General features: G+C 45.6%; 1 protein-coding gene across 5 annotated transcripts in view; it reads left to right on the top strand.

The window, feature by feature from the left end:
* Greb1l (GREB1 like retinoic acid receptor coactivator) overlaps positions 1 to 27917 on the top strand; it is a 254743-nt gene that overhangs the window by 217838 nt on the left and 8988 nt on the right. For all 5 annotated transcript variants that reach the window (XM_075969307.1, XM_075969306.1, XM_075969308.1 and 2 more), the window contains 13 exons: positions 5847 to 6027; positions 6943 to 7135; positions 9072 to 9202; positions 11763 to 12102; positions 15744 to 15859; positions 16673 to 16917; positions 20269 to 20822; positions 21011 to 21113; positions 22353 to 22508; positions 22885 to 23024; positions 24417 to 24578; positions 24692 to 24896; positions 27679 to 27841. In XM_075969307.1, the coding sequence (XP_075825422.1) occupies positions 5847 to 6027; positions 6943 to 7135; positions 9072 to 9202; positions 11763 to 12102; positions 15744 to 15859; positions 16673 to 16917; positions 20269 to 20822; positions 21011 to 21113; positions 22353 to 22508; positions 22885 to 23024; positions 24417 to 24578; positions 24692 to 24896; positions 27679 to 27841 (2689 nt within the window). The remainder of the gene's footprint in view (positions 1 to 5846; positions 6028 to 6942; positions 7136 to 9071; positions 9203 to 11762; positions 12103 to 15743; positions 15860 to 16672; positions 16918 to 20268; positions 20823 to 21010; positions 21114 to 22352; positions 22509 to 22884; positions 23025 to 24416; positions 24579 to 24691; positions 24897 to 27678; positions 27842 to 27917) is intronic.

The following is a 27917-nucleotide window of genomic DNA, read 5'->3' as shown; positions in this document are numbered from 1 at the left end:
TTTACCAGAGTGCCAAGTAGTTTAATGGAGAAAGAACAAGCTTTTAAATAAATGGTGCTGGGACAACTGGATACCCATGTACGAAAGAATAAAGTTGGTCTTGGAATGGTGGTATATTCCTGTAATCCCATGATCCCAGCACCCAGGAAGCAGAGGCAGGAGAATCAAGAGTATGAGGCCATCTTAAGCTACAGATCGTTAATTGATGACCTCTCTCTCTCTTTCTCTCTTCCTTTCTTTCTTTCTCCCTCCATCCCTCCCTCCCTTCCTTCCTTTCTTTTCTTTCTTTTTTCTTTTTTTTTTGTGAGACAGGTATCTTTATGGAGTCCTGGCTATCTGGCTGTCCTAGAGCTCAGTATATAGACCAGGGTGGCCTTGACTTCACAGAGATCCTCCTGCCTCTGTGTCCTGAGTGCTGGGATCACAACTCTCCAGGCCTGTCTTAACTGGCTAGAACACCAGAAGCTAGACATTCCCAAATACATAAACTGGCCACCTCAACGTTGAAATGCTTTTGTTTTAAGAGAGAGAAATGATAACCCAGAAAATAGGAGAAACTATTTAAAAATCATATATCTATTGCCAGGCATGTTAGCACACACCTGTAATCTCACCACTTGGAATGGGAGACAGGAAGATTAAGAGTTCAAGAGCATCCTTGACTACATAGGAAGGTTGAAGCCAGCCTGTACTATATATATAAGACCACTCTCAAAACATGTATTTGGTAGGAGACTATAGCAACAATACTTAAAGATCTGTTACAACTCAATTATAAAGAGACAAGACAGATTATAGGTGAAGTATCCCAATAGTGTGTGTGTGTGTGTGTGTGTGTGTGTGTGATGAACACATGGAAAGATGTTCAGTACCATTGGATTTTTGTAAAATGAAAACGATAAACAGATTATTTCTGTAAAAGCTACTTTAGTAGCAAAAAGGCTGGCAGTGCCCCCTGTCGGCCAGCAGTTACAATCATCACTCCCTCTTTCTCTAGCTTCCTAGCTCTCTCTGTACACTCCCCCCTTCCCATGAGGCTGGCTGCTCTGTGCTCCCCTTCGCTCCCTTTGCTCCCTTCCCTCCAATAAAAACTCTCCACGTGGAAAAAAGAAGTCAAAACAGAGATTCTTTCATTTCCAAACATTTATTTGGAGTTTATTAACTGAATTCTGTGAAGGAAAACCATTCCCCCTTCCTTAACTCCTTTCTTCTTTCCTCCCTCCCTTCCTTCTTACCAGAATGACCCATGGATATTAATTTTAACCTCTGGATTGTTTCTATCAGTGTTGTTTTATGTTGTTGCTCAGAATTTCCAGCATTGGCTATTAGAATCTCTTGCAGGCAGTGTGTGTGCATGTGTGTACGTGTGTGCCCGCACACGTGTGTGTGTCAGGGGGTCAGATGACAACTTTTGGGAGTTTTGTTAGGGTCCAAGAGAAGGCCCCAAGAAAAGACCTACAGTCACAGATCTAATAAACAAGAGCGCTTTATTCCCGCTCTGGGGTGGTGCAAGGCCACCTCCCAAGAAAGTCACAAACTCCTTTTGAGGAGAGTTAGGGGAAGTCCAGGGAGGAGGGATTAATCTGGGACTAATTGGTGGGGGAAAGATTAGTCTGGGTGCTGATTGGTGGAGGAAAGATTAGTCTGGGGGCTGATTGGTGGAGGAAAGATTAGTCTGGGAACTGATTGGTGGACGGTCCTACTGTTAGGGACCTTCCGGAAGCAGGGTAGGAAAGCTATCTTTAATTATCAGGAGACTGTGGTCTGTGGTCTTCTGCTGAGACAAAGAAGGCCAGGGGGTGCCTGGTGACTGGTTGCCCCTGAGTTGTGGTTTCTTGGAGAAGCGTTTGCTCAGTACTAGCCTCCTCCAGTAAGCCCAAACTAAGGCCTGGTCCCCGGCAAGGGCTATTAGAAACCTGTCCTGGCTCTGGTCTCTATCAGGGCTACTAGGAGAGCCTGTCAAGACTCTGGTTTGCCACTCCCACCCCCCCGGCCCTCTCTACCTCTCTTTCTCTTTCTAACTTTTTTTATTTTAGATTTCATTTTATTTTATGTGCAGGAGTGTTCTGTTTGCATGTGTTTGCACCACCGGTGTGTCTACCCCACTGAGGTCAGAAGAAAGCATTGCATCCCCTGGGACTGGAGTTATGGATACTTGTGAGCCACATGTGGGTCCTGGGAACCAAACTTAGCTTCTCTGCTAGAGCAACAAGTGCTCTTAACCACTGACCTATCTTCCCAGCCCCACGGTAGTGTGTTTCTCGATGTTTCTGACATTCGTACTCCAGGTTAGCTCGCGAGCTCCCTGGCTGTTCCCTGCCTCTCGTCTCACCTGAGGAGAGTGCTGCGGTTACAAATGCAAGCCACCACAACCAGCTTTTGTGCGGTCCAGGATCAACTCGGGGGCTCAGGCTTGCCGATTCACTGGCCGCCAAGTCCAGAGACTAACTTTTTCCCCAAAAGTTTTGATTCTTTTATTGAAAAGGGTATCTAAAAGCCCAGATCTGGGCATTGGCACGCTTATTGCTATGGTAAGGACATTGCTATGTCATTTTAGGCACAGTTGGCAGAGAGAACTAGAAAGTATAAGTGCGTGTCTTAGCCCAGACATGCACACCTCTTTACTTCTATGTATACATTTAAGTAATGAGTTCATATTGAGACCTCCAATTCTAAAACAAACACAAAATCAGCTTGACACTTCCCCTGTTTCTACTTGTGACTTCTTTTTCTCACAAGAAGAAACAATGTCTCATCTAGCACCATTCCCTGGGACTTTGTATTGCTTATGTAATCGCAGCCGCACGTCCCTGTAGACTGAAGTGTTGGTGCGCATTCCTTTTGTCTTCAAGCCTGGGCTTGTGTTTCTCCTCAAGTCCTTCTCTCCCATCTCCACTGTTGCACTGCACGTTCCTCATGACAGCGAGGACTCCTCTGTTGCCATGTCGACCCCACTGGGGGTTGGCTGCCGTGCATGGTGACGTGTTCACAGAAGTGAGTGTCTCTGCCACTCTCCGTTCTTCCCACCGGCTTTCTGACCATGTACCTGGAGTTGCAGAACTGTCATTTTAGTTTGCTTTAATTCAGGGGTTTGCTGGCTTCTTCCTGTGTTGTTGGTGAGTTTTGTAGAAATGAAAAACATGTTTTTCCCACCTACTTCTTTCTTACAGTTTTAAGGTTTTTTGGGTTTGTTTTTTTTTTTAAGGATTTAACTTGCATTCTCCCTTTTATTTCCGGTGTTGAACATCTGATCTTTTCTTACTGAATGTTGTAGCGGCCACTACTTCTTTGCTAATGACTCATTTTCAGCTGGCCCAATTCTTCCCCACTTTCCAGACAAGAATAAAAAGCTCCTGCAGATCCCCTCTGTTCTGCTGGCTTCTCCCCCCCCCCCCCCGCCCAGCTAGCTGCCCCCATCATGGCACCACCTGTCTCACTCCTCTCTGTATCCTCAGGTTTGGCACAGCCCTGATGATCACTTCACAGACTCAATAACCAATAAATAGTTCCTGAATGATGAGTGACCATTACAGGTCTTCTGCTTTCAAAAGACATCACAGTGGCCTCCTGTTGTAAACGTTCACAATGAAATGAGACACGTCAGGTGGAAACTGAAAACGATCTCCCAAGTATAGGTTCCTAGTAAAAAACTAGGGGGTCTGGAGAGATGGCGCAGTGGTTAAGAGCACTGGCTGCTCTTGCTGAGGACCTGGGTTCAATTCCAAGCACCCACATAGTGACTCCAAACTGTCTGTAACTCTGTTCCAGAAGAACCAGTGCCCTCTTCTGCTTTCCTTGGGCACTGCACACACATGCATATAGGTACATGTATGCATACATATAAGTGCACATATGCATACATATAGATACACGTATGCATACATCTAGGTACATGTATGCATGCATATAGGTACACACATGCATACATATAGGTACACATGCATACATATAGGTGCACATATGCATACATATAGGTACATGCATGCATACATATAGGTGCACATGTGCATACATATAGGTGCACACATGCATACATATAGGTGCATGCATGCATACATATAAGTACACACATGCATACATATAGGTACATGCATACATATAGGTACACGCATGCATACATATAGGTGCAGGCATGCATACATATAGGTGCATGCATGCATACATATAGGTACATGCATGCATATATATAGGTACACGCATGCATACATATAGGTGCACACGTACATACATATAGGTACACGTATGCATACATATAGGTACACGCGTACATACATATAGGTACACGTATGCATACATATAGGTGCACGCGTACATACATATAGGTACGCACATACATACATATAGATACACACATGCATACATATAGGTACACATATGCATACATATAGGTACATGTATGCATATAAATAGGTACACGCATGCATGCATAAAAATCAAATAAAAACCTATTTTAGGGCACACACACTTAATCCTAGCACTCAGGAAGCAGAGGCAGGCAGACCTCTGTGTGTTTCAGGCCAGCCAAGGTTACATAAAAGACCCTATCTCAAAAATATTTCTTGAATTAAAACTAGTTTTATGTTTTTCTTTTCTGGTATGATAAACTTTTCATATAATAAAGTGTTTTTCACTTTTCCTTCTTATTTTGCTCCAGGCTATTGTTACAGTTTATAGATCTAACTGTTTGTAGATGTGAACTGGGTTGGCATCTTTTTTTGTTTTTTGTTTTTTCGAGACAGAGTTTCTCTGTAGCTTTGGAAACTGTCCCGGAACTAGCCCTTGTAGACCAGGCTGGCCTGAAACTCACAGAGATCAGCCTGCCTCTGCCTCCTGAGTGCTGGGATTAAAGGCGTACACCACCACCACTCAGCTTAGTATCATTTTTTAAAAAGAAAATGAAATCAGTATAATTCATGCAAGTCTCTCTGTTTCTAAGGAGGCAGGTGTATTATACATGTCCCAGCGACAGCTTCATGTACCCAGACCCACTTCAGATGTTTGTGTGTCAAATGCTGTTATAGCAGGGTCTCTGGAGCTATCCAAGCATCACAGTCTAATGTCTTGAGAATGCAGTAATCATGGTTAATCCCATTTGTTTTAGTAATTTGAAAATACGCTAACATTCACTGAAGGCTCCCACACTCGGTGTACGTGCATCCCTCTAGAAAATGTGTATGATAGTGCGGGAGGAGTGCTTGCCTGGCATATGTAAAGCTCTGGATTTGTATTTCCTTTTCTATGCTAAACTTGGGGAAATAAGGTTCTATGGTATATTAATTTACTCAAAGTCTGCAAACCAAAGCTGATGATCTTTCCTGGTCGCCTATGGTAGACATCATTATTAGCACTTTTCCTACAATAAGGAGTGAAATGAAATGGATCTCAACATTCAACAGCTTTTCTTCAGGAATCAACATTCCCTGAGTCTGTTCTATAAGTAGGGTGTGGTGGCCCAAGCCTCTAATCCTTCACCGTCTAATCCAGGGAGGCCAGTGTAGACTCATGAAAACCTGTCTCAAAACACAAAAATTTTTAAAATTAATTAAAATTTAAAAACACACAAAAACAGAAGAAATGTATTTCTTGTCCTTTATATAAGAAAATGAGATGTGAAATGGGATGTTCTGAAGAAAGAGAAATCTGGTATTTCCTCCTCAAAACTGGTATAGAATATGAAAAGAAAAATAGCATTGCTCACTAAACCTAAACCTCTATGTGGTTAGTGCCCAGTACTGGTCAACACGGAGCATGTGTGTGTGTGTGTGTGTGTGTGTGTGTGTGTGTGTGTGTGTGTGTGTTATACATAAAGGTGTGTGTAAAAAGAGGAACTTTTTTTTTCTTGGCAGGTGTCCTTGTAGACCTGGGTCTGGAGGAAAATGGGATGGCTCATCAGAGAGCAGAAAAATATGTTGTTCGCCTGGACAATGACATTCAAAGCAAGTTTGAAGTTTTTATGAGAAGGGTGAAACAGAATCCGTACACACTGTTTGTGCTAGTTCATGACAACTCCCATGTGGAGCTAACAAGGTGAGTGCTTCCGTATGAGCAGATCCAGCATTTCTTCCATAGCCTGCCGTGAAGGCCCAGAGACCCTTGCACTTGGTGTCTTCCCATTGGTGACTTCCTCCTAGCCATTCCTGGCCCCTTCAACTCTTCTGTCCAATTTATGTTGATTTTCAGTTTCTGCCACTGCTGATTTATTGTATGAGTGTCCATTCATGTAGCAGTCACGCACACTTAGAAGTCCGAGGATAATTTGAGGGAATCAGTTCTCTCTTCTACCATGTGATTTCCAGGGATTGAATATGCATGTACACACAATTACAGAAGAAAATTAAAAGAAAACTAGAATAAAATATGTGGGTTTGGGTTTACATGATAACCTGGCATATCCAAACTGAACTGACTGAGCAAACCCTAGAGGTGTAACTCTCTGACTGTGGAGTTAGAAAGGCCTCTCAGCTCCTCCCAACCCTCCTCTCAGGCTAGAGGCCAAGGAGGGAAGGAGGCTGTTAGGGATGAAGGTCATTGCAGGGCTGGAAGGTTTCACAGGAAAACAATCCATCTCAACACAGATGAGCTACTGTGGGCTGTGTGACCGAGTTTATATTCAGAAGAAAAGCCAGGAGGGAGAGAGTCCCCAAAATCTGTCTGGAAGGAGTGAGGAAGGATATAAAGGTTTTTTATCATTTAAATCATATTTGTTTTATGATTGTTTTATGAGGCAAGATCTCATTATACAGCCCAGGGTGGCCTTGAACTATCAATCATCCTGCCTCAGCTTCTCACACGCTTTCCGATCACAGCTGTGTACACCCAACTCTCAAATCACATTCTGATTGTATCTTCTCCTCTCAGATAAAATAAGTACAATGTCACTCCGTGCTGTCCCATGCTCCTGTAGCCAGTCAGTTGGGTACATGACTTTTATTATTTCTACAGCATGATTTCGGGCTCTCTGTCACATGGTGAGCCAACTCACGGATTGGCTGATCGAGTCATTAACTGCAGAGAAGTTCTAGAAGCTTTCAACCTCCTGGTGCTCCAAGTGAGCTCCTTCCCATACACACTGCAGACCCAGCAGTCTCGAATCAGCTCCAGCAATGAGGTCCACTGGATACAACTGGACACAACGGTGAGTCTTCCATGTCTAGACATTTGCAGTTCTCCAGGAGGCAAAACCTGGCACTAAACATAGCCATGGATTGGTAAAAAATACAGTACAAATGTGTCAAGACATCTAATTAACATACATAATGCTTCATTTTTCATATGGTCATGATTTTTTTGAAATGGGATCTTGCTATTTTGCCCTATCTGGCCCTGATCTCCTACCCTTCTCTTCTGAGCACCGAAACTATGAACACTATACCATTATGTGCTAAGTGCAGTTATTATAACATTAACGATATGAGTAGTGTCCTATAGAAGGTTCATTGGGTGGCTAGTCTTTAGGTGAGAAGACAGGAGGATCAGAAACTCAAGATCATCTTCAGCTACATATCAAGTTCAAAGCCAGCCTGGGCTACATGAAATACTGTCTCAAAAAGGAGAGAAAAGTTCATATTATACACAAATTTCTTTGCATTTCCAGGGTTACTAACTTTACCCCTGGTCTATTCTTGTTTCTACTATCCTCATCTTCTTCTTCTAATTTATTTATTTATTTATTTGTGTGTGTGTTTGTGTGTATGTGTTGTATGTATGTTATATGTATGTATGTATGTATGTATTTTGGTTTTTTGAGACAGGGTTTCTCTGTGTAACAGTCCTGGCTGTTCTGGAACTCACTCTGTAGACCAGGCTGGCCTCAAACTCACTGAAATCCACCTGCCCCTACCTCCAGAGTACTGGAAGCCACCATCACCCGGTCCCTCTAATTTATTTTTATATTATTATAATTTTAGTATTAGCCTTGTTTTTCTTTATAAAATAAACTAGTGAATGCTTTAAAAAACTTTCCAAAATTATGAAAATAAAAATACAATAAAATGCAAATAAAAACCATGAAAATAGAATGCACAGGTATGAGGAAAGACTATAAAACTGAAGAAAAAGAAAAGTATAAACAAATAAAATCAAATCTATGAAGTCACAAAACTTACTTAATATTCTGGGCCTTCTTGCATGAAAGACAGCAGCATGTCGTAATCCCAGTGTCCTCTGAGGGCATCCTTGTGTCATATCCCAAAAGTTACTCACTTGCATGGTGATGATTGAGTCAGTCGGAGGGGGGAGGATTGATGCTATGTGTTCTGTCTAATGAGGTAGGATGTTCACATTGCATTGTATTTTTTACTCCATTTGAAAACTAATTTTTATTGTAAAAGGAGTTGCCACAATTAAATAGCACCAAAAAACTTAAATGTTTTCAGTTTCTCCCCAAACTCAATAGATACATCAGAAAAGAGAGCTGCTTCTAGCAGGAAAAGAAGGTCTCTGGCCTGTGAATCTAAACAGAAGGAAGACAAACCCCTAGTTTGTTTTCTCTGTGTAGTTCCCATTGGTCCCGAAGGAAACATGTCAACATACCACTAAGTTCCATGGAAATGCAAAGTTGGTGTCAAGTTTCACAGCAGTGTTGAAGGAGCGATGGGGCTGCATCCCACCACCCGGAATAACTACACGGAAACTGTATTCTTTTAAACACTGCCTGGCCCATTAGCTCTAGCCTCTTACTGGCTAATTCTCACATCTTGATTAAACCATATTTAGTAATCTGTGTAGCACCACGAAGTGGTAGCTTACCAGGAAAGATCTTAACCTGCATCTGTATCGGAGAGGAGAATCATGGCGACTGCCTGACTCGGCTTCTTTCTCCCAGCATTCTGTTCTGTCTACTCCACCTACCTAATTTTCTGTCCTATTAAAGGGCCAAGGCAGTTTTTTTTATTAACCAATAGACAGATGACCCTCCTCCATCACAGCAGGGTTTTCTTTTACCTCCACCAATATCTCTTCACATACACACTCATACATACACACACGTGCACACTCACACACACACACACACAATGCACGCACACACACGCACCCTGTCTTCACTGGGCATCTGCTCTGTTTTCAATCAGGAGGATGTGGGCTGCGAGAAGCTCTACTTTGGCTTGAATGAGTACAGCAAGTCACTGCAGTGGGGGGTCACCAGCCCACTCCTGAGATGTGACGAGACTTTTGAGAAGATGGTGAGCACACTCTTGGAGAGGTAAGGAAAGACAGCTGCCCCTTGCTTTAAAATGTCTGCTTGGTCGTGTTACAGTGGTTCTGATGATGCTCGTGCAAACGGCGCAGAAGGGCTGTCTCAGAGTGGCCTGCACTCGTGGGCTCATATGACCATCCAAGGGGAACAAACACAAACTGGCCTCAGTGGGAGAATCAGCACCACTTTTCACAACTGTCCCCCTGCCAGCTTCACCGTGGGTGTGGAAGGCCACACCCCTGAGCTCTGGCCAGTCTCTGACATTACATCTCTGACTTTGTCCCTGTTTGCCGGTCACTGTGGATAAGTATCCCTAGACAGCTCCCTCAGAGTGAAACTTTTCTTTGGAAACTCTGGCTATTTACTGAAGCATTTGAGTGTGTTCTATCCTTGGGGCCTGTCATCTGGTACTGACCTTCAAGGCTAAGAGTCTCAATTCTCTCTTAAGAAGAATTCTTTCTGCTTTGCTAGCCCTCCTTTTATTCTTCAGCTCCAGGTCAAACTCTTGTGCTTTGTTTTTCTCAGAACCTGATTCATAGACTCAAAGCTAAGGTAAACTCCCTTCCTGCCCTCTGCCCCGTACTTTGTATGACCATCCCAGATTGGGGAGGAGGTAAATTAGACCTCCTGGTAGCTCTAGTTTCTTAATACCGAACCTGATTAGGTGGAGTCATCCCTTTAACAGTCTACCCTATCATCCTGGATATGTTTTAGAGATAAATAAAAACAAGTGAATGCACCCAGTCCAGCGAGATACAATTGTGTCAGGGAGGCTCAGAGTGGGAGCCAATACTGTCACGGCTGTTGGACTTCAGCAACCATAACCAATGCTGTGTCATTAACCTTCCCGTGACCCTAGAGTTCCACTGCCTCCAAGAGACACCTTTTTACTTTCCTATCCAGTTCCTTCCCTGGTTTAGAGCGTGTCTCTCAGCCCAGTAGTACCACAAGAGTGCACAACTTGTATTTTAAAAGGTGATTTCAGCAACTTCAGTTATAGATTTTGTAATTACAAAACCACTACTATAGTTTAATGCAAATAGATTGAGGAAACTTCCCTGTTAGGTCCTAATTTTCTCAAAGTGTCCAGTATAAATGTCTGCATTTTGAAGTTACTATTTGTTGTAACTTTGTTTTGTTTTGTTTTAAACATGAGCCAACAAAATAAACCTAAGCTTTAAATGTAGCTCTTCTGTGGTTTCTTCCCTCCAGCCTTAGCCCAGACTGGCCATCTGTAGCTTTCTGTGCTTCCCCACCTCCTAAAGCCCCACAGAGCAAGAACACAGTGACAGAGACCTGAACATAATGGAGACCCAGTTCTGTCTCCAATCAGCCTCAGTCTAGAACAAGTAGCCGAACTCTCCCCGTCTCTCACACTCATGCCCCTGTGGAAGCTGGAGCGGGTCACTACGGCCACCGTTAGTGCATTCCTCCAAAAATGCTTCAAAACTAGCATGGCTATGCTAGTTTCTTAAATGCCCTAGCTGGCATTTGACCCTTGGCTTTTCTAGGCAAACTTGTGAACATCTGTTCAATTTTAAAGAGGATTATAAAGTAAAGGTGAAATCCCCTATTAGTCTACCTCATGAACTGCCAGCTGGTGGCCAGGAAAAGGGGGCCAGGCTCCTCAGCCCTTTGCCAGGCTCTGGGCACCTCTGCCAACCCCTGCACAGCCCTGCCTTGCTGGTGCCTGCTTTCTCAAACCCTCATGCAGCTAGGGGCCTCTGCCCTTTGGTGATCAAGTCTTTGGATATTCCCTGTCTAGCCTGCGATGCTCCCAGCTCAGATTTCCTAGTCTCTGGTGATAAAAGGCCCACCACTAGGGGGTGCTCCTTCTTCAGCTAGCTCCAATTTTTCCAGCATCAATTTATTTCTTTTGAAAGATAAATTTCTGCTACCCATAGAGCTGACCTCAAATTAGCAATAATTCATGTGCTGGCACATCACATTTTTTGCTAGTTGTTTTGTTGTTGTTGTTGTTGTTGTAATGGCATCCATTACGCAGTCCAGGCTGGCCAAGAATTTGCTGTGTCTTCCAGACTGGCTTAAATTTTCTATCTTTCTGCCTCTGGCTCATGTGCTGGGGTCACAGGCATGCTCTGTCAGTCCAGCTACAGTTACCCTTTCTGTAATGTCTGATACACCAAGAATAATGACAGCAGTGTCTTTTCCCTTGCTGGTATCTGAGAAGTGGGCTGGCAACGCGCGGGCCATGTGTCCAGGCTGCAGCATGGGGTTACGATCTGGATTGAGACTCATTCACAATTAACCTGCATGGGTCATTGTGTCTCGGTTTTTAATGAGCATCCCAGTTGCCGGTGGGAGAGGGGGCTGTTCAGCAGCAGAGCTTGCTTCTGTCAGTCTGACGTGGGCAGTCTGACAGTTCTAACTTCCCTGTGCAGGTGCTGGTCCACTTTGAGAAGGTAGGGCCTCTAGGCCAGCCCCAAACCCTAATCTATCCATGGATCCAAGGTTACTCTGCTCTGTAGTCCCTCGCGTCGATGTCCCGTCTGCCTTTTACCGTGCATGCCTGCACCGTGTGCTAGCTGCCTGTGCTCTGTCGTAGGTACCCCAGGCTGCACAGCATGGTCGTACGCTGCTATCTTCTCATCCAGCAGTACTCAGAGGCCTTGATGGCTCTCACCACCATGGCGTCCCTCCGAGACCACAGCACACCGGAAACACTCAGCATCATGGATGACCTCCTCAGCTGCCCAGGAAAAGGCAAGAGTGGCCGGGGACCCATGCTCATCATCAGAGTGCCCTCCGTGCAGCTGGCCATGCTGGCCCGGGAGCGACTGCAGGAGGTGCGGGACAAGCTGGGGCTGCAGTACCGCTTTGAGATCATCCTAGGGAGCCCGGCCTCCGAACTCCATGTTGCAGCTCACTTCGTGGCACGATTAAAGGTCAGCAAAGGACAAGCATGCCTTTCGTTTCTGTTTTCTGGGACTCTTGGATAAATGGACCACCCAGATAACTGAGTGGGATAAGATTTTGCACGTGTGTGAGTTTGACCTCCCTGACCAGGTGAACACTTTTCTTAATTGAAACCAGTTTCTGATGATCTCATCAGATCCCTCGTCCTATGTACGTGCAGTTGGTCTCCATGTTTTTCAAGCACAAGTGCAAAAAAAACCGAGATGACCTAATTTGCCCCGGTGTTTCTCAACCTGGCTAGAGATGCATCTGGCCCACTACCTTCTATTTCCTCAGAGAAAGGGAAGCGGTTCTCACTAATTCTTTTCTGTGCATCTGGCCTATGTCAGCTGGTGGACAGCCAGTAACACTCCATCTCTGCGCTCCTCTAGAGCAACTTCCAGCTCCCTTGCATGTGGATTTCCCAACTTGTTTCTTTGTATTCTTTTTGACCCTTGGTGCCAGACTTTGTCTGTGTCAGTTCCCAGAGTCCTACAGAGGAAGGTGGAGCATGATCTCCCGCATACCCAGGGACTGCCTGCCTGTCAGGCTGTCAGGCTGAACCAACTACCCTTATTCCTGACCCAGGCTTCCCTGAGGATTTTCATAATCTTACTTGTCTTGACGTTAGAAAACATTTCATCAAATGCCCACATTTCTATTGATGTGGCTGAGCTAGCTACTGTATATCTGAGTCAGACTGACACAATGTCCCCACTGAATATTAAATGTGAAGTTAAACTGGGTTATGCATGACCTAGTTTGGCACACACTTGTTGAAATGAAAGTGCGTGGTCTTGAAGGATTTGAACCATATGATTTCTTTAAGCTCTAACTTGGAGATTAGACTTCTATTTGCTATTCATAAATAACTTTGCAAATGTTGCTTTCCTGTTGTATTATCTAACCTAAAACGAATAACCCAAGATACTTGATAAGCAACTAGAACAAATAAAATCATCCCCAAACAGAAATTCAGTCAGTAGCAATGATCACATCTGTGTTCACAACTTCTGGGAAAGAGTGGATTTTTAGAAATCAGACCTCCAGCTTCACTAGAGAAGTTTCTCCCAATGTGTAAGAGAATGGAGCGTATGCCCCTAGCTTGAGGCTGTCATCTGTCATTGTGGTCATTCTTCCTCACTCTGGGAGGGTCCAGGGAGCGAATGAAGCCTGAGTGGTGGTCTTTCTATTCGAGCTAGTTGAGAAACGCAGATACTGTGTCTCCACTGTCGCTGAAGGCTGAGCAGCTCAGGCGGCCTTCAGACCTGGGTTTTCTTGTGAATAGATGTGTGGTGGAGAAAATACAGAAACCCCTAGGGTGAATCGCCTTGTACTGGTGCTGTCCTCATGGTACCGCTACTAAGACTCGGGGCTTGAGGCAGGCTGAATAAGGAACTAGAAACAGTAAATACACAACAGCACTCTGGGGAATTACACACCTGCAGCCAACAGGGTGCTCTTGGGTCGGCCCTGATTCTCCTCACACAGTCTTGGGTCATTTGTTTAGAAGGTCAGTGGGTTATAAAAATCTGCCTCTCTGGGCCACTGTTTAAAACACGGGAAAGCTGCTCATCACTCATCCCTGAGTGTCAGGGTCCCTGGCAATGGTTAAGGAAAGGGGACACTGGCTGTGTGCATCCTTGGTGAGGATCACTGTTCTGAGAATGTGCCGTACATGAAGGGCATCCAAGGCAGTAGGGTCTCCTTCAGTTATCTGAGTAGCAGCTAGACAGATGCATACGAGGGTCCCAGATTTTCAGATCCCTCTGGTCCTTGGTCTCTCTTTCTTGTGCTACTGGTGTGAGGGAGAACACGAAATCCTGTGAAGTGCTCACATCTAAGCAAGACCCCTCTCACCAGCTGGCTCCTGACTCCTAACCCCCCTCACCATTCTCAGAAGGCAGGGTGTCCTGGGGAAATTCAACATTGCTCCTGTTATATGACCTCATTTTTATATTTACTCCTCTTTATCCTATTATGCATTTTGGTTAATTAGCAACCATTAGAATTTAACCTAGGACAGATTAAAATTTTAGCCTTAAATTGGGCTGTGGTGGCGCACACCTTTAATCCCAGCACTCAGGAGGCAGAGGCAGGTGGATCTCTGTGAGTTTAAGGCCAGCCTGGTCCACATAGCAAGTTTAAGGACAGGCGCCAAAGGTACTCAGACAAACCCTGTCTCAAAAAAACAAAACACAAACAAAAAAATTAATCTTAAATAAATCAATCAGTTTGCTCAACAAGCATATGAAGCATCTATATAATTGTCCCGGTAAGGAGCTGAAACTAAGTTCTTGTCCAGTCTTTTATGTTGACTTAAGTGCTTCCTGGACAAAAATCCTTAAGTAAAAACCAAACAAACTTATAGATCTTTCAAATTGGGTTTTTCTTCCATCACTGATATGGTTGTATTTTCAAGATTGCTGCCTAACTATTAAGATACTGCGTGGATATGTATTTGTGGTCATGCATGAGAAACTGGTGCTTTGTGGGCACTGTGAAGTCAGAGGAAGATTGCAGGGGTCTCCAAATACGAACAGTTGCCTTTCCTTTTGATTCAGCCTGGTCAGGCTTGAAAGACTCTGGAGGCCTTGTACCAACTTGTCAGGTTTGGTGGGGAATTGAACCTAGCAAGTTCTACCACTTATTCCATTCCCTGGTCCTCTTTTATCTTTTATTTTGATACATGTTTCATTAAGATGCCCACAGGGTGGCTTTGAACTTGGCATCTTTTCCCCTAGCCATGTGAGTAACTGGGTTTATAGATCTACACCTCCAGGACAGTTATTTTTAAAGTCAATAAATGGAGAAAGAGAAAAATTAATGACCAGAATTGGGGCTATCTTCATTATCTGCTTGATTACGAGGTTTTGGATGAGTTTTGAGATTCTTTCTCAAGTCCTTGACAACTAAAACCATCCTTTCTCATCACTCGAATACCAGAGTTTGTCTATTATATGAAAAACTCTAGTTCTCAATGCCAGAGCCAGCGGGCGGGTGGCCTTGGCCTATGCACTTTACGTCACCAGAAGTACGCTCCAGTGTGTTCCTCTGGCCTGTGGAGCTAACGAATGACGTAGCCAATGCCTTTCTATGGAAGCTGAGGTCCATGCTCCTAGCAGTGCTGTATGCTGGCTTGGAAGGTAGCAAACGCAGTGGAGTGTGCTGCCCACACCTGTGGGGTCAGCAGAGGGGGTGTGCTGCTCATGTCTGTGGGGTCAGCAGCGGGGGTGTGCTGCCCACACCTGTGGGGTCAGCAGAGGGGGTGTGCTGCTCATGTCTGTGGGGTCAGCAGCGGGGGTGTGCTGCCCACACCTGTGGGGTCAGCAGAGGGGTTGTGCTGCTCATGTCTGTGGGGTCAGCACTTAGATGAAGGCAGCAAGATAAAGGGTTCAAAGTCATCCTTGGCAACAAAGCGGGTTTAAAGCTAGCCTGGACTACATGAGACCCTATCTCAAAGATCAAAACCCTGTCGCAAAGAACAAAAACAACCATCTGTACATGGTCCACACACTTAGGGGAGGTGGTCAGAAAGCTTGGTGTATCTATAGCCTGTATCCAGAAACATTTTTTAAGATATAAATCTGAATGAGGAGCATTAATGATTTCTTCTGTATCTCTTCTACAGACCTGGAGAGGAAATGACCAGGAAGACTGGACCCCTCGGACTTACCAGGACTTGGAAGGTCTGCCCTGCATAGTGATATTAACTGGCAAGGACCCGCTTGGAGAAACTTTTCCCAGGTAAGATGTGATCATCGGCTCAGTGGCGCCACAATTCCTCAGCCACTTTATTGATGAGCAATTTTAGTTGTTTGGAGGTAACTGTTTCATGCAGGCACCAAAGAAAAAGAACCTCATTCGTTCTCCCTTTCAGATTTCCAGTTCTGGAATGGGACACAGTCATGAAAAGTGGTTTTGCCCCAGAGCAAGGCAGCCAGAGAGGCTGAGAGGAAAGGCAGGGATGGATGGATGGATGGATGGATGGATGGATGGATGGATGGATGGATGGATATACATTCAAATATATATAGAGACATATAGATGATAGATTGTAGACTATAGATAAATGATAGGTGGATAGATAGATGATAGACATCTTTAGATAAAGCACTTTGTTAATCTGATGTCCAGAGGATCTAGGGACTATAGACTGAAAGGCAATAGCAGTAAAAGCATCAGCTGAGTGTTTCCATGGTGTCAGGCCACACTGCGAAGGGTTCCCATGTGCTATGCCACATCACCCTGACGAGCCAGCCCTGTCTACTGAGCCTTTAGCTTTTAGAGATGCTGGAGCCTGAATCCAGGGCCGCACACATGCTAGGTAAGTTTTCTGCCATTGGTCAACATCTCGAACCTCCGTCCTCTCTATTTTATACTTTGGGGGCGTAGAAGGAGCACAGAGAAGGATGCCAAGCTGAAAGGGGGGAGAGCGAAGATGTAAAGCAGACTTAGATAATACTGTGGTCTTCACCATCCCACAGATCGCAGGACCTGCAGGCATACTAAGAACTGTGTGTGGGACACTGTGTCGCTAATGCAGTTCCTTCTGTGCAGGTCTTTAAAGTACTGTGACCTGCGATTAATTGACTCAAGCTACTTAACTCGCACGGCCCTGGAGCAGGAGGTGGGCCTGGCATGCTGCTACGTCTCAAAAGAGGTCATCCGGGGGCCTGCTGCTGCCTTGGACCTCAGTGGAAAGGAGGGCGAGAGGGCCCCCACTAGTGAAAATGACTCTGAGGAGCTGCTCATTGACTTGGAGCGACCACAGAGCAACAGCAGCGCTGTCACAGGAACCTCAGGTCAGAACTCTCCTCCAAATCACCCCCAAGGTTTCCAAGGACCTCCAAGGACAGGGACCTCCTCTCCAGGCTTCAGCCGCTGGGGAGGGTGCATGGGAAGCAGGAAAGCTGAACAGCCACAGCTTTCTCTGCGTGTAACCATGAGCTTGGTTTGCCTCACAGCCTGCACTGTGCTCCCTGATGCTTCTCCATCTCCTTCCAGTTACTCCAGAACATAGATTTGCATAAATACCTTGTTTTTAGGCTAGAGATGGAAGCTATAAGCTTGTAATAGGTGACTTAGTGCCTGGCACAAATGTTTATAAGGATGAACGCACAAATGGATGGTTGGATGAAGGGGTAGATGAAGGGGTAGATGGATGGATGAATGGATGGGTGGATGGATGGATGGATAGATAGATGGGTGGGTGGGTGGATGGATGGATGGATGGGTGGGTGGGTGGATGGATGGATGGATGGATGGATGGATGGATGGATGGATGGGTAGGAAGATGAAGGAAGGGGTGGATGGATGGTTGGATGAAGGACATAGGAATAGATGGATGACTAGTTATCCTAAGTACTTACTGGCAAGTGTTTGTACACTGCAGGCTTTTCAGAGGCTACTAGTTGATTACAGGGCCAGGTGTAAATTTTCTTTTAGTAAATATAGTAAATGCAGCCCTACTTTCAGACTTTTTTAAAATTATGAAAGTAATACAGCTTCATACAGATGTATAGTAATACAGCTTCATACAGATGCATAGTAATACAGCTTCATACAGATGCATAGTAATACAGCTTCATACAGATGCATAGTAATACAGCTTCATACAGATGTATAGTAATACAGCTTCATACAGATGTATAGTAATACAGCTTCATACAGATGTATAGTAATACAGCTTCATACAGATGTATAGTAATACAGCTTCATACAGATATACAAAGGTATAAGGAAGAGACTACGGTGAAGCATCACCACCAAAGGGAGCCATGCATCCCCTTCATTTTCTAAATCAGCATGGAGATCAGCATCACTGGACACACCGAGAGAAGCACCAGTCTTTCTATGATTCTGTTAGCAGTTGTTGGTTGACTCCATACCCGTGGGCCCTCCTGTCTGTAGTGACCCAGGGCCTAGAGGAACATGAGACCCACCCTTCTCTAGGCTGTGCCCAGCTACTCTCCCTCAGCAGGGTCATTTTGTTAACCCCTCATCCCCGTCAATTCCAGTACAAGGTAACAAATGAAGGGAAATGTCATATCTAGGATCTTGGGATTATGAGGTCAGAAAGTGACGTAAGGGGATGGGGCAGGACTGTCCCTTTCCCAGTGACTCATTTAAAAAAGAGATTTAAAAAATTCTTACGTGCATGTATATAGGTATACCACATGAGTACCTGGTGCCCATGGAGGTCAGAAGAGGACATCAGATCCCCTGGAACTAGAGTTACTAAGTTGTGAGCCTTCATGTGGGTGCTGGGAACTGAACCTGTCTTCTACCAAGAGCAGGCTTCCTTAGCAGCTGAAGTGTCTCTCTAGCTACCCACAAATGGCTCTTTAGTCACACCTTTCTCCACTGTCTGCCCACGCACCAATAGTGTCCTAACTTACATTTGCTCTGGTAAATCCACTGAACATTCAGACCCCAGCCGGGGCTCCCTCGGGATGGTGAGGCTGACATCAGAAGTGCTCCATGTCAGAAACACCGACGAACACATCCTGTGTCTTTCCACAGAATTTATTGCTAACAAACTCACAATGTTTGGTGACTGTAGTGGCGGCAGCTAATCATATAATCTGCCTTCCTTGGTTGCCTGACTAACGCAGACTCTATTCTGATCTTAGTTACTAATATTATTCTCATATCACACAGCACACGGTAAAATGTGTGTGTGTCTACAGATGTGTATAAAAGGGTCACAAAGAAAACAGGTTAAAGAGGTTGCAGCAAAGTTCAAGAAGGTTCAGAAGTGGGCTGAGAAAAAGCCTGAATTAAAACCAAACCAGATGCTGGGCGGTGGTGGTGCATGCCTTTACTTTAATCCCAGCACTCTGGAGATAGAGGTAGGCGAATCTGGTCTACCAGAGCTAGTTCTAGGACAGGCTCCAAAGCTACAGAGAAATCCTGTCTCAAACAAACAAAAAAACCACAGGAGGGAACTGTTGTCAGATCTAACCGTAGAGTGTGACTGCCAGGTGAAGGCTGAACCAGTGGCGGAGAGCAGGACGCTTGGCCCAAACCTTTAAGAATAAGGAGGGACAGCAGGTCTCAGATGACAGGTTGGTGCGGGGTCACGCCATCGCAGTATTAGGCCAGGCAAGGGAGCGACCTGTACTCTTTTCTTGATCTTCCAGGAAAAAGTTATTGGTCATTCTGTGCTGAATGGGTGGTGACCAACAGATGGTCCAGTTTCTCGGCCCACGCAGGGGCTGCAATCACCCTTCTCCCCTAAGATGGCGAGGAGCACTGTTTTTATATACACAACATGGAGTAACTTAAGAGTAGAGCACCATGATCTCAACAGTTGGAAGTCCCCCAATCACAGGAGCGGGAAGGAGGCTTTCTTTCTCAGAAAAGTATTTTTAATTATCTTTAATTATGTGTGTGTGTGTGTGTCCAGGGTGGGGAGTGTGCACATGAATGCTGTGCCCACAGATGCCAGAGGCATTGGATCCTCTGGAGCTGGAGTTCCAGGCATTGGTGAGCCACCTCACATGGGTGCTGGAGTTAAACGTGGGGCCTCTGCAAAAGCAGCATATGCTCTTAACAGCTGAGCCCTCTCTCTAGCCCAAGCGAGGTTTTCTCCCATAGCCGGGATTAGAACTGGCTCAGAGAGGGCCTTGAGCCATGAGTATTTAGAGGTTCGTCCACCAGAGCAGGAGGAGGTCTACTTTCTAACTGCTCCCATGGCGACATCCCTATCCTGGTTTAGGAAATGGCTCTAGACTGGGAACTCAGCAAAGTGGAAGGCTCTCAGCCCACCAAGGCAGCAAGTGTCACGGTCACAGATGACTGTGGAGCCTCTGAAAGAGGAGGTGGGAGGACTCTAGAAAAGGAACAACGGGTGACAAAGTGACCTTGTGAACCCTGCCTGGCTTCCCAGTGAAGGGTGGTCATCCAGGAGACAATGTGGGAAGGAAACCAGGGGACACTTCTAGGTGTGTCCCCCATGCGCCACAGCAGCCAGGGCAAGGGAGCTGGAGGAGGCAGTCTAGAGGCCCAGGCAGAGAAAATATTCCATCGCTGTCTGCGGTACCTAAAGCTTTTTTTATTTGTTTTTTGGACCCCCCCCCCCCAGCCTTTAACTCCTAACCTTGACACTGGGGAGTGGGAAGAATAGGACGAGCCCCACTGTCCTCTTCCAGGTTCCATCATGGAGAACGGGGTGAGTTCCTCCAGCACAGCTGACAAATCCCAGCAGCAGCCTCTGACCCCCAGTGTCCGGCTGGATGAAGGGGTGTCTGCCAGCACTGCTGTGGTTGGGGAGAGCCTGAAGCAGGAGTGTGACTCCTTGGGCCTTCCAATGGCCAGCAGCACCACCTCCAAGCCTTCTTCGACCTCACCCTCAAGTGCCCAGGCTCTTGCATGGTCAGGGCAGCCCTCCAGAGGCTGCCAGGGTCTGCACACAGCCTTGCCCCCAGTGGTGATTTTATCCAAAGCTGCATACAGCCTGCTGGGATCCCAGAAGGGCGGCATGCTGCCACCCTCCTCGTCCCTGCTACCCCACGCCGATGTGGCCTGGGTGAGCTCCCTGCGGCCAGGCTTGCACAAGGACATGGGCAGCGAGGAGCAGTCCCTTTACTACCGCCAGTGGACCTCTGCCCGGCAGCACCACGCGGACTACAGCAACCAGCCAGACCCTGCCTCAGGCGCCCGGACCTTGCACCCGAGGCGCTTGCTGCTCACTGGGCCCCCCCAGGTAGGGAAGGAACAGGGCAGGCTTTGTCTTGGCTGTAGGGGGACAACAAGTTGGGGGTTGGCAAGGGTGGCAGAAGACCTCATTCCGACCTCAGCTAAAGAGCCACAGTGTGAAAGAAATCTCTTTTCTTCTTCCTTTCCCTCTCTTACCCTCCTCCACCCTTCCTCAACTAAAACTATCTCCATCAGGTGGGAAAGACTGGCTCCTATTTACAGTTCCTTAGGATCCTTTTCCGCATGCTCATTCGGCTGCTGGAGGTGGACGTGTACGACGAGGAGGAGATAAACACAGGTGAGGCTGGACACTACGGCCAAGGCCTGAGAGACCCAAGAGCCAAGGTTGCTTCACCCTCTGAATGTCTAGGGTAGCTAAACTACAGAGTTATTATGAGATTAAAGACAAGATACTCAGCAAATAATCCCAAGTGAACTGTGGCTCTCAGCGTCTGGGGGCCTCTCTCCAGGGTGCAGCTGTGCTGGGCAGCTGTTTCATCAGCTTTCGTAGGTGCCCAGATAGGTAAACCCTGTGGTCCTTCCAGCCTGCACTGTGCTCCTAGACACCACAGCCTTTGATTTTACCCAACATGAGGCTACAGAGATAATGCTGTGTCCCCCTGAGCTGTCACTAGCAGAAGGGCCTCACTTTCTCCTTTTCCCATCACTCTGGTGACGGTTGAGTCTCCATAGGAAGTAACGCCTCAGCAGCAGGATAAATAAGCTTGCTAGCAAGAGTGAGAGCAAGCAGGCAAAAAGCAAAAGATCCCTTCTTCCATATCCTTTGCTGTACACTGCCACGAGGAGGTGTGGCCCAGAGTTAAAGTGGATCTTCTGGCCTCAAATGATCCAGTCAAAAAATCCTTCACAGGTGTGCCTAGCTGCATGTTTGTTTGTTTTTTTTATTGACTTCAGATGCAGTCAAACTGACAACCAAGATTAGCAATCCTTGTCTCAAATTTTTATAGACATGCTAGGGCCATGGAGACAGTGCTAGGGCCATGGCTCAGTGGTAGAAAGAACGCTAACAGAATCATCGCAGAGCTAAAGCTGAGAATTTTGATCATCCACATCTGGAGCACTGGGAGACTTTGGTCTTACAGGTTAGGCGTTTGTGAACTGAGCTAGTGTGACTCTGTGAACTACTCAGGGAGAGTAAGGGGAAATACCCTTCCCAGAAGTCTGAAGGAATGGTTCTGGTTCCTTCTACTTTGGGATAAGAACTTGTTTCAGGGCTGAAGAGATGACACAGATGTTAAGAGCATTTATTGCTCTTCCAGAAGACTAGGGTTCAATTCCCAGCATCCACATGGCAGCTCACAACTGTCTTAACTCCAGTTCCAGGGGATCTGGCCCCCGTCATACAGACATACACGCAGGCCCTTAACATAAATAAGTTAATTAAAAATAAAAACAGAAAAGGGAGAGCTCATTTCTTAAAAGTGCCTTTGTCACAACGTCCCAGGCTTTGCGCTTCAGAGTGGTGGGAGGGAGGGAGAAAGTGAGTCCACCTGTCCGGTGTCCTGCCCTGCCCTAGATCCCAATGAAATCTGCGGAGTGAGCAAGTCAGAGCAGGAGCCCTGGCCTGACATTGAGACCTTCAGCAAAATGCCTTTTGACGTCAGTGTGCATGACCCCAAGTACAGTCTGATGAGCCTGGTCTACACTGAGAAACTGGCTGGGCTCAAACAAGGTGGGTATATGCAGAGCCAGGCTCTGAAGTGTTTGAGGGGACTCTAAAGCAGGATTTGGGTGGGGGAGGGAGTAATTCTGTTTTTCACTCTTACACAATGAACACACATACATCTTGATTTTTAAACTTGCTTATCAGGGCTCAAATTATATAGCTCTTTGAGCCAGGCAGTGGCGGCACACGCCTTTAATCCCAGCACATGGGAGGCAGAGACAGGTGGATCTCTGTGAGTTTGAGGCCAGTCTGGTTTACAGAGTGAGTTCCTGGACAGGCTCCAAAGCCACAGAGAAACCCTGTCGTACGAGAAATAAGCATTTCTTTCTAAGCTTTATGTGCATGCCATGGAGATAACAGTTTCTCATCCCCTTATACACAGAAGTAATAAAGGAATATAAAGTTGAGGAGCCCCGGAAACGAGAAACCATGTCTATGATGCTGACCAAATATGCGGCCTACAACACCTTCCACCACTGTGAGCAGTGCCAGCAGTACATGGACTTCACGCCCACCTCCCAGGTGCAGCTGGTTTGCCCTTGTGGGAACTCTGTTGCCACTGTGAACCTTGTATGTATGGGGGACAGGGAGGATGAAACGTGAGACTCCTGGCTTCAGGCCCTAGAAAAACAATATAAACTATTACTTAGCAGTTGTCTCTTCCTTCGATGTGCTTCTTAGTACAGGAGCTCACTGTTCCAGGCTGGCTTCAAATTCACCATCCTGTATACTGAACAGAATTATAGGCGTGCCTACCGTGCCTGGTTTTATTTTCTCATATTTTGGACATTACGGATACATCTCAGGGCCTTGAAAATGATTGTTAGACATTCTTCCACACCAAAGGAGGAAGCATTAGTGCTGATAGTAGCGCCTACTTTGGGGGAGAAGCTCCATGTCATGTCCCTATTTCTCTTCTTGAATTTTATGTCTTGGCACTGAGCACCTGGGACCCTGTTGCTTCTAGGCTGTGCTGAGCAAATTCCCCAAACCAGTCACTGTTGTAGCTATTCTTGGAAGGCTCCTAGTTTGTTGACGATTCTTTAAGTGGTGTGTGTGTGTGTGTGTGCACACACATGCATGCATGTGTGAGCTGGTTCCCTCACTCCGCCATCATGGGCCCTAAGGATTGGTGGCAAGCCCTGCTGAGCTATCCCACTGGCTCTGTTCACAATTCTTCACAGGATATAGAAGAAACAAGTGCCTTGGCCTATGAATTATGTGTTTAGAAATTTCCTACATAGAATCTCCTGACATAGTTTCTGTGTGACTACAGTACAAGTAATAGATCCCCTCATTTGTGATGTGGAACTAGAATCTGTGGGAAAAACTTTATTTTTTTTCTGAAATGTAATATTTGGGTTGAAACTATTAGGAAACCTACGTGGATTTTAGGTGCTGACGAAAATTTGTTATGTATTAAATCAGTTATTGGCTTCATTGTACAGCCCGTATATAGAGTTATACTTACTCGTGGAGACAGGCTCCTGGACACAGATAGCTTAAGATATACTTGGCTTTTATGAGTCACGTGGTCTTTCGCTGATGTCAGCGTTCTGCACCAAATGTTGGATATGTTCCACTGTCCACTATAACCAGAAAAGATGGAGCCACGGGCACACTTTTAATCCTAGCCCTGCTCTCTAAGAGCTGAAACTTAATGTGTCCACTGTGATTCACAGAGGAGAGTCCTCTGTACCTGGGGCCTTTGAGGAATGCATCTATAGCAGGGCTCCACACTTGGTTCCTGCAGCAGTGACAGCTAGAAACGATGAAGCCTTTTCCACATTGCCCCTCAGCCAGAATGTCTGGGGCACTAACTCATCTCAGCTGCTTGTGTCAGAAATCTCAAAGAATGGCCTGGAAGTCAGGAAACCATATACTGATCATCCCTCTCTTTGTTTGCAAATCTAGATATCTGACTCTACCCTTCATGCATTCACCTTTTCCTCTTCTATGCTGGGAGAAGAAGTCCAGCTCTATTTCATCATTCCAAAGTCCAAAGAGAGTCATTTTGTCTTCAGCAAACAGGGTAGACACCTGGAAAGTATGCGGCTGCCCCTGGTTTCAGACAAGGTGGGCTAGAGTTTTGGGGTGTGAGGGCTTTTGGGCCCTAGGTGGGTCCTCCAAGATTCTCACGCCTGAGGGTTTTACTTTCCCATTCTGCTTTCATTGTTTTCCTTTCACAGAATCTAAATGCAGTCAAGAGCCCTATTTTCACTCCTTCCAGTGGTCGCCACGAGCATGGACTCCTAAACCTTTTCCATGCCATGGAGGGCATCAGCCATCTTCACCTCCTGGTGGTTAAAGAATACGAGATGCCACTGTACCGAAAGTACTGGCCCAACCACATCATGCTAGTGCTTCCCGGAATGTTCAATAATGCCGGCGTGGGTAAGATGGGGAAGACGATGGGAATTCATTCCCTTGACTGCATCTTCCAAACATTGCTCATGGTCCTCCTGACCATGGGTCTTTTAATTCTGAGTCCTTCCTTCTCCCACTTTGTAATCTTGTAGACCCTAACATTTTTGTTCAAGTTTATAAAAGTTTTAACTTCTGAGGACCAGTAAGGACTAAGTCGCTGGAATACTGAACACTCTGGGATGGGACAGGGAGTCTTCGAAGAGTGGACTCCCAATGTTCCTGGGCTGGACATTCTAGGGCCAGAATGTATCCATGAGAAATGTTCCTAGGGAGGGAGGTGACGATGTATATGATTTAGAGGGCTCCCTTCTGTGTCTCCTGCTAAGGGCACAAGGCAAGTTCTAGTCCTGTCAAGGAACTGAAGGCATTTAGGTTATGGAAGTATTTTAATTAATTATTGTATGGTAAGGGTGAAACTTTAGCTTTTCGTGTGGTATCCAGATGTTTCCCCAAGAATGGAATTGTCACCCTTGTCGTTTATGAGAGGGTTTATTTCTTGACTCTCTACAGCTCTGTTTTTATGTCACTAACACATGGCTTTAGGTTTTGAAAGGAAGAAGTATAAAACCTGCACCTTTTGAAAACTTCAGACATATATGCATACTTGTATGGATTATGATAATGTATGTAACATATAATCAAATCAGAGTGTACATACTTTCTCTAAATAGGAATCACTCTCATGTATTTGGAGTTTTGTATTCTTCCAGTCATTTTGATATGTATAGTGTTGTTTTAACGAAGCTCATCAACTAGGCTATAGAAAACTAGAATTAACACCTCCTGGTTGGGGCTCTTTGCTGGGCTTTCCGCTCTTCTTCCTCTCTGCCCTTCCCAAGCTTTTCCACTGAGCTCTTCTGTCTCTGGCTGATTCATCTATGTAACAACCTTCAGTTTCATCCATGTTGCTACAAGTGTACAAGTGTCAGGGTTCCTTCTCAATTACTGTAGACCAGGCTGTCCTTGAACTCAGGCATCCACCTACCCTCTGCCTATTGAGTGCTGGGATTAAAAGTGTGCACCACAACACCCAGCTTTTTTTTTTAACAAGCCAATTTTTGGTTCATTTCTTGCATTTGAAATACTTGATGACATCCTTAGCCTGAGATTCTTTGCCACAGTCCATTAAAAAAAAAAAAAAACAAACTACATGTAGCCAGGCGGTAGTAGCACGTGCCTTTATTTATATTGTTTATCTATGGGAATCTAGGTTGACCTCATTACTGAAGATGTTGTGAATAGACATGGGGCTGCAAGTGTCTCTTCAGTATAATGGTCATCTCTCTTCTGGATATACGCCCACCAGCGGACTTGCTGGCTCACACGCACTTCCAGGTTCAGTTTGCTTTAGGTAGGACTGTGCACATTTTCTACAATAGCTGCCCCACCAGCTCACAAGAGAGCCCATCCCTCTGCATTCTTGTCACTACTGATTAGTTACTTCATCATGTTTTATAACTATGAACATTGGGCATCTTGCCATTTATTGGCATATCCTTTTATTTTCTTCAATATTTTGTTTCTCACTGTACTATCTTTTGCCTCCTTGATTAAGTATATTCCTAAGTATTCTACCTTCCCATGCTATACGAGAACTAAATTCCTGAGACTGTTCTTTTAAATTGCTGAATTCTCTTACAGTTCTAATAGTTTCCTGTGTATTTTTTCCATGTATCTATATTGTTGGGGAACATCGTTTTCTTGTTCCTGACCACAGCTGAAAACCCTCTGCTCTTTCTTCACTGGCTGCCATTTTGCTGCCCATTGGCCCTGTGTCCATAGGGTGCTGAGAAAGCAAATACAGACTCTCGAGGGGAGATGTTCCTAAGTCCTAGTATTACCTTGAGCTAACCCTGTTTGGGGTTCTTCCGTACACTGACTTGCCCTTTTTGTTATAATCTACATTTTGTTTCATTTTAGGGTGGCCCACTTATAAAATTTAGCTAGTGGGGTGGTAGCGCACACCTTTAATCCCAGCACTTGGGGAGGCAACAGATATCTGTTTGAGGCCAGCCTGGTCTACAGAGCAAGCTCCAGGATAGGCTCCAAAGCCACACAGAAAAACCCTGTCTTGAAAAACGAATAGTAATAATAATAAAACAAAGTTTAGCTAATTCCTCTAACTTACCACTAACATTCCACAGAGCGTATGTCACATGCTGACCACATATAACTCCACCATCACTTCTTTTAGAGGGGAGGAAGCCAAAGCTCAATAGAATTGACTGAATGAGCCTGTCTCTGGCCTATTCTCTTGCTCTGTACCACACATCTACTGTTCTATCTTTTCCACAGTTCAGATCTAGGATGGGTGCCTGTTTCCAGAATCGCCATAGGTGCTGTTAAACTCTTCATTCATCAAGGCTCTGTCTTCCTCTCTGATGGATGTGCAAGTGGTTGTCTCTAAGAGCAAGGCCCTAGTCACTAATATCATTTGCTGTATGCCGTGTCCTTTGTCATATCAGGGAAATGGAATTGATTTGTTTCTGGCCGTTCACTAGACTTAAGTGAATCTCTAGTAATGGGCTCCAGGAATCTGTATTTTAAAATACATTTCCAGTGACTCTTTTGGAGATTTTTAACACATTATAAAGCATTAGATTCCTGCTAGTGCTGCCTGACGTGGGTGCTAGGAACCAAACTAGGGTCCTCTCAGTTTCTCTCTAGCATGCCCCATCCCTGGATACCATTGGAGGTCATGTGACTGGTCTGGGTGAAGGATGTCAAGCTGTGGTTGTCTGCTTTTCAGGTGCTGCTAGGTTCCTCATCAAGGAGCTGTCTTACCACAATCTAGAACTGGAAAGGAATCGCCTGGAGGAGCTGGGAGTCAAACGGCAGTGTGTCTGGCCTTTCATCGTTGTGATGGATGACTCCTGTGTCCTGTGGAATATTCACAGCGCTGAGGAGCCAAGGTGGTGACACTCCAGGAACTTGTGTGTGTGTGTGGGGGGTGACACTCCAGGAACTTGTGTGTGTGGGGGGGGGGTG

Source organism: Microtus pennsylvanicus, chromosome 4 (assembly GCF_037038515.1).
Source record: "Microtus pennsylvanicus isolate mMicPen1 chromosome 4, mMicPen1.hap1, whole genome shotgun sequence".
In the NCBI taxonomy this organism is placed as follows: domain Eukaryota; kingdom Metazoa; phylum Chordata; class Mammalia; order Rodentia; family Cricetidae; genus Microtus; species Microtus pennsylvanicus.
Note: the sequence above shows the minus strand (reverse complement) of the source record. Positions and strands in the feature narration are given on the sequence as shown.